The sequence below is a fragment of the Stegastes partitus genome, unplaced genomic scaffold (assembly GCF_000690725.1).
Source record: "Stegastes partitus isolate 25-593 unplaced genomic scaffold, Stegastes_partitus-1.0.2 Scaffold6, whole genome shotgun sequence".
Lineage (NCBI taxonomy): Eukaryota > Metazoa > Chordata > Actinopteri > Pomacentridae > Stegastes > Stegastes partitus.
Window position 1 is genome coordinate 1,063,693 of NW_007577737.1, and position 7,022 is coordinate 1,070,714.

General features: G+C 43.1%; 1 protein-coding gene across 1 annotated transcript in view; it reads right to left on the reverse strand.

Annotated features, from left to right (window-relative positions):
• Nucleotides 1-1,880: 1,880 nt before the first annotated feature.
• The window catches only part of LOC103356601 (oxysterol-binding protein-related protein 10), a 101,852-nt gene continuing 96,710 nt past the window's right edge, over nucleotides 1,881-7,022 (reverse strand). Inside the window, exon 13 of the mRNA XM_008280822.1 lies at nucleotides 1,881-3,907. Within this exon, the coding sequence (XP_008279044.1) occupies nucleotides 3,863-3,907 (45 nt within the window). The 3' untranslated portion in view covers nucleotides 1,881-3,862. The remainder of the gene's footprint in view (nucleotides 3,908-7,022) is intronic.

Genomic DNA, 7,022 nt, shown 5'->3' on the forward strand with positions numbered 1-7,022 from the left:
TTTAGGAGACCCCAAAATGAAAATCAGTTCATATGGGCTCTTTAAGTTACGACCATAGTAGAAAACTCCAGTTCTTCAAAAGCTAAGACGACAACCACACACGCACCAGAAAACAAATGTTCTCAGAAGAAAGGAAGTCTTCCTCCAAACCATCTTTAGACACCAGCTCTAGGACCGACAGTAAAGTCCTTCTCTAGAGCCAGTTTGTCCTTTCTAGGCTACCGTAGAGAGACGGTGGTGCAACACGATGGACTCTGTGAAGGACGACCCACTCTGTCTGCAGATGTAAAGAACTCTAAGGTAACGAAACAGAAGGATTATCTTCAGGTGAATTTACCCCCTGAATCCTACACAGTGCCTATTAATATATCTGAATAAGGGGACCTGGAGCACACTGGAACAGGGATCCAAAGGTGGGAGTTACCGTAGGCTGTGTCCAAGTTCTACCTTTGGATCGACCATCCAACAGTTCTGACACAGTGATGCTGAAACATTGGTCCGGGCAACTGTTTCTGACCATTAAATGTTTTAGACCAGGGATCTCCACCTTCGGTCCTGGTGAGCTACGGTCCTGCAGGTTTTAGATGTTACTACAACACACCTGACTCACATTAATGGATCTCCAGCAGCTTGTTGTCAAGTTCTACACAAGTCTGTTAATGATCCATTACTGTGAGTCAGGTGTGTTGCAGTAACGTCTAAAACCTGCAGGACAGCAGCTCACGAGGACCAGAGCTGGAGATCCCTGGACTAGACTAAGCTTTTGAAGTTAGCCTCTGGTTCAGCAGTTAAGGTGCAGAACTGACAACCAGTCCCCCCCCCCATGATTCAAATTGGATACAAAACCATACATATAGATGTATGTACTTATTGTCACACCTGGAGATCATGATACCAAGTCCAGATCTGAACTAAGATGCCCTACAGAGACTGAAGAGTTTTCATAACAGAGATTTTTGTTGACTTATGAAACCTTTATTCTGTTGTTTTTTTGATAAAAAGATTTCTGTGCTTTGAATGTAGACCATCTGATTTGAACTTGAATGTCCTCCAGACTCTTAAAACTCTTTAAATCCCAGTCTCTGATTTGTAAAGCATATAACTGTCATTTTACAGCTAAAATATGTACTTTTCATTTCTCCTTGGTAGTTGAACTCATAACTCTGTATTAATTTAAACCATTCCTGTGGTTTGTCTGACATCTCTTGTTATCACCACATTTGCCGATACTAGTAGATAATTCCTAATGTCCAGTTTGTTAGTTTTGCTTTTTAGCCGCTAGCATGCTAACGCTCAGAGCTAAATGTGAAGATGCTACAGTTGATGTGTTAGCTGTTTCATGTTTACTGTAACACTGAGCCTGGTCCTCCAATACTGATTATTGGATCATTGCATTCAGCTGATTGGCATGTTTTGAAGATTAATCCTAACATGCAATATCTGCTCCTTAGCATGCATACAGTCGGATAAATCTATATAAAAAAACAATACTGTTAGGTTTATAATGTTTAAACTTGTTTGGTAAATTTATGTCTTTATTGGAAAACACTTTGGCTCAAAGTCTGTGATTTTGTCCGTTAATAAGTGACTTGACCAACTGTAAACACGCTAATATGATAACGTTATACGACATGTCTTCATTTAGCTCACTACATGCTAATTATGTTAGCTGTGATCATGAATATGAAATGTGTTGTTGGCGCTAAATGTTAAGCCGAGTATCATGAATGCATGTATTAAGTTTTATGTGTAGTTTTTTTATTTTTTTAAACTCTAAGGCTACAGAAAAAGGTTCCCGCGGTCCGATAACGGCCTGTGGTGTGACTGATGAGGTAATTTGTTCCTTGCAGGACGTTACATAACAGACTCAGAACATCGCATTTAGTTTAAAAAAGGTAGAAGGTCTTTATTAATATACAGTCCTTTGTTTATCCACAATCACCATCTACTTCAGTGAGTCCACGTCCTTAAGAGAGTGTATAGCTGCTTGTTAGTTTCATGTTAGGCCAGTGTCGTAAAACAGGAATGAAAAGCAGTCTGTCCTGTACTGTACATAGACGCTGTAACAGATGGACGTAGCCTTTGGGTTTAAAAAGTCAGACTGATTTATATCTGCATTCTTTCTCACAGCCAGCAGGGGGCGACTCCTGAAAAAGACTGTATAAAGAGAAAATGATCCATCTTCTCTCCTGGTTTTTCACTTCAGGAAACACTGTTCAGGTCCGTTTATGGTGTCAGCTGGTAGTCTGAAGTCTCCTTTAACACAGTATGATGTTTTTTCTGTAAATTGTGGTACAGGTTAGAGTACAGTAGACTGTAAAGCAGGGAAAGTTTTGGATGGGGCTACCTTGTGATTGACAGATTGCTACCATATTGGCTTGTGTAGCGACCTGGATACACAAAGTTAGCAAAATGCCAAATCTAAAGCTGTCCACATCTCGGTGGCTACGTCCATCGTGTACAGACGGTCTACGCGACTGTAAAACAGCGTAAATAGACCGTCATGGTGGAGGCTACAAATTGGCATCTGGTAAATCCACCTGGCTAAAAGTACAAAACACAACAACACACTTAAGAATTAAATTGAAGGAAGCAGGTAGGAATTATGCTAATTATGCTTTTTATAAACAAAAATCCTCGAGGTGCCCGTTTAAATCTGTTTACGTTGGCCACTAATCAAACATGTTAATGTGAGCACACGGTATTATGAAGCTTCCTCTTCCATCCAGTTCCCCGTGATTGTTATTCTGGTAGATCCTCCTCTCATCTTCACAGAAGCAACCTTCCAGCGACCCCCAGATGCGAGAACATGGTTGTGTGTTTCCTGCAAGCAGCCTCATCTTTATTCATCCCCACCGGCGACCTGGAGATGCGTATTAGCTCCAGGAGCCACGGGCTGGCTGATTATTACACAAGTGTTATCTTAGGGGGCACAGATACAAAACTGATCCGGAGCGTTTAGCCACAAACACACCTTTTCTTTTGGAAGAGAACATGTATAACGGCCCGGATAGCTAAATGAGAGAGGTAGTAATGGAAATCTTCTGTCAGGCAGAGGTGTAGATAGAGCAACATGGCAAAAAATACAAAATAAACACAGTAAGCGTGTGTCGTAGCAAACAGTACGAGATGGGAAAGTAGCATAGTGACGATTAAAATGTGCCTAGATACATTCATAGTGCAGACAAAACAATCAGGACCTTCACTTTCTAGTAGCTTTGCTGTAATATACCGTATAATATATGATATAGTAACGCTAATGTAGTACGTCTGTTTACCTCTGGATTTACACGTCGTCTTAAATCTGGCTGGGTGACCTTGTTTCCTGTAAAGCTCTGAGAGACCACCCTGATTGTTAAAAGCCATAGATATAAAATAGTTGGTTTATCTCTATGGTAAAAGTGCTTTATAAACAAACCGCTACAGTATCACGTGTGACGGGAGGCTCGATCCATTCTAACGCTGCGTGACTGGACTAGAAGCTCAGAACCAAACCTTAACGATGTCCGAGAAAACATACTGATCGTTAAAAAGAATACAAAGTCGGTGGCAGACGTCGTTACTGTGCATGTGCAAAAAAAGGCCTTGGCAAGGTGAAAAATAGAAATACTCTACTTTGAATAGTAATACTATTAACTGTATATAAAAATGCTGTACTGCTGGCCCAAGAGTCCCAGACCTGGTCTTGGGTCAAGCAGTGGCGGCGATCCCTTTGGCACCTTGCTAGTTTCCTGTTAGTGTCTCCGTAGCATCACTCGGTGAGTCTAGAGGTCTGAGGAGGACTCTGCTCCGTCCGTCTGACCCCCGTCCTCGGTGTGGGGAGCTCCGATAGCGTCCATGAGAAAACAGCGCTGCTCTGATGTCAGGTCGACTTCCACAGCGGGTTGTTATAGATCCAACCTTCTCCCTGCACGGTTAGGAAGAAGAAAAACAAACCTCTGAGAGAATAGCAAACTTATAACTGTCCTGTTATTACAGACTCAAAGGGTCGGATCGCTAAAGTTTTCAAAAGTAAGACCAAATTTAAATCCAGCCCTGGAATACCGATAGTGCTCTATCAGCAGTGAAGGGGATGAAAGCAGCATTTCTTTCCAGAAACAACCTCCTGTTGACCCTGCAGAAGCCGTCCCAAAGGCCCGAGACTAAAGTTAGCTCCTTGTGCCAAAACAGATGTCGGCAGAAACTGCAAATAAATCTTCTGTCCGGCTTTAATCGCTCAGTGAACAGCACCGGGTTGTGCTGGTATCATAGCCGGGGCGAGGGCCCAGGTAGTCCCTCAAGGTCCAGACAAACAACAACAACGTTAGCTTCAGAAATGCAGTCAGGAAACAGATCAGTCTGGGTCAGAATGCTGCTGGAACCACTGGGACTTCGGTTACTGGAGGTCATCTGGGTGGATTTCACTAAAATCAGTTTTCTGCTGAAGTAGTTTGGTCCATTTGAAGGTTATCCAGAACAAAACACCCTGTGTGTGACGTACAGCATCAATGTGTTCCCTAAGGAAACCAGTTTTTGATTAGATTCGGAATATCTGTTACTAAAACTGCTAGTAACAACATAATCTATAACAGGCTAACAGGGTAGGAATTGGACTCTTCAGAACCTGCTTGAGACTCATCAGCTCTCTTCAGTAATAAAATAATTCAATGATCCAAACCAAAAACTCCCTCACTATGAAAGGACAAGGCATTCTACTTATTTTTCCAAATTTTAAACAAATATAACCTAAAAAGGAAAAGTTAACGTGGCATTTACCAAAATAATCCTCAGGCCTCTCATCAAGGCTTCCTCAGTTCTGACTAACTGGTGAGGAGTTCCAGGTGTCTCTGATCATTCTGATCAGGTGTGAACAGTGATGGAACTGCCAGGGAGGGATGTCAGGACCGGTCCCAGAGACCACAGCCCTGTTTACTATGTTCCAGTTTAACAAAGAAGACTTCCTGTTCTCTCTCAAACCATCTGTCTTCTCTGTCCAGAACGTGGACGTGACTGTCTTGGTAGTGACTTCAGATGTAGGTGGACTGCTCAGGCTTGTCCTGAGGAACTGCTCTTCTCCTTTGTTTGTTGTTTATTGTGGAGCATCTGGTTTGTCTCCCTTATATATGTGTGTGTATATATATATGTATATATATATATAGGTCTGTGAACTCCAATCAGCTGCACGTACAACATCGCTCAGCTTGTGTTTGGGTGTTTTTTATCCCTAAGGTGAACTGTTTTCATCTAAGAGTGTTGCTGGGTCTGAAGTGCACCAGGATGTCGACTTTGGAGAAAAGTCTTTACAGTTTCACTTTAGTTGGGAGTTTTTTTTTCCAGATCTCTTAGTTGAGTCCAGTTGAGCTGCTATTTCTTTCTTGATATGAGTGTGTTCCTTTTCTTCATCCTCTGCGTTGTTGGGGACATTCTCAGCCTGGTGCTAAAGTGTTTCGGCTAAACTCTACATCCCAGTGGTAGATGGTGTCAAACAGCAGGTGTTGGTCTTTGGGTCGGGCAGACTTTAATGTTGAGGTCTCTGTCCACCTCGATGTGTCCCCTATAGAGACCCAACAATCTTCTGTAGTGAACTCGATGTGTTATTAGCAGCATAACTTGGTCAACAACAACAACAACAACAACAGCACCTTACTGGTTGGAAATGCTTCTCACGACATCCAAAAGTCCAGTGATTTTATCAACAGAAGCCCTGCAAGAGTCACTGTGAGAAATGTTTGACATCACAATTCTATTATTATATTATTATTTTCCTTCTCATACATACCAACAGTGGGTTAGTTCTGTCCCCTTACAACACATTTATTGCTCATCATCCACTTTACCAGGCTGGACTCTGACAGCGTCCAGCTGCTGGCTGTGAGCTCAGCTGAGATCCACTCTGTGATGCTATGGACACGTCCAGCTGTTATTATCTGAACCTGTGGTGCTTCAGTGACAGATGTGCTTATTTATTTATATAGGACTTCAGAAATACTGCCAAGAAACAGATCACTGCACTCACACTGCTGCTGCTCATTGTCAGCGTTGCAACAACTGATGTGTCACAACCATCGTAACACTCACTCTGAGCTTTGGCTGCAGTCGTTGTTACTATTACGGCTGCGACATTCATTTCTAATGTCTGTAACCCTGACTGTATTGTGGATGCAGTCGTAGTTTTGCTGGCTGACCACTGCATCGAAGCTCCTTTATCCCTAAACACATCTGTCACAGCAGCACCAACAGCTGGACGTATCCGAAGCCCCGCTGCCTGAACATTAACCACATCATTACGGCCCGCTTCAGCACCACATCCAGGCACAGAATCCACAGCTGTGCTCACAAACAGCAGCTGGTTTCTGTCAGACCGGCCTTTTAAAACTAAATAATGGGCAATAAATGCATCAGGGAAAGCGCCACAGTAGCTCTGTTTTATTTAGTGTTTAGCGGAGCGTTTCCCCAAACCAGCAGTCTGCTGGAGGTGGACCGGACCAACATGCAGCCTGTTCACAGGGATCACATGAGGTAAAATAACATCCCACTGTAACCGCTTTAACTCAGTGTCACCTCACTTTTCACAACCTACATATGGATGGCAGAGCTTTTAGGTCCTTCAGGGTACCAACAACCCCGGTTCAGATCAACACCTGGGCCAGAATCAAACCCAACTAGACAATATGTCAGCTCAGAAGGTGGCAAAATCTAATTCACAAAGGAGGATCTCAGGGAAAAGAAGACGGAAGACGTTAAAGTTTACCAAAATCCTGCATTCGCAGTCCAATATCTGCTGTGTCTGGAGAACATCAGACCTCTACAGTGCTGCTGGTTTGAGAATACGAGAAAAGAACCAGCAGAACAGCTTTGCCGTACCATACATGACTGCCATGTCTAAGAAACTCAGGATTTTCTCCAACATCCTGGTACATTTCAGACCCAGCAACACTCTGAGACAACAGTCCACCCCACGGACAGAACACCCCAACACAAGCTGAGCAAAGAGTCCACAGAGCTACATGTAGGGGACACTGAGGGGACACCATTACATATGA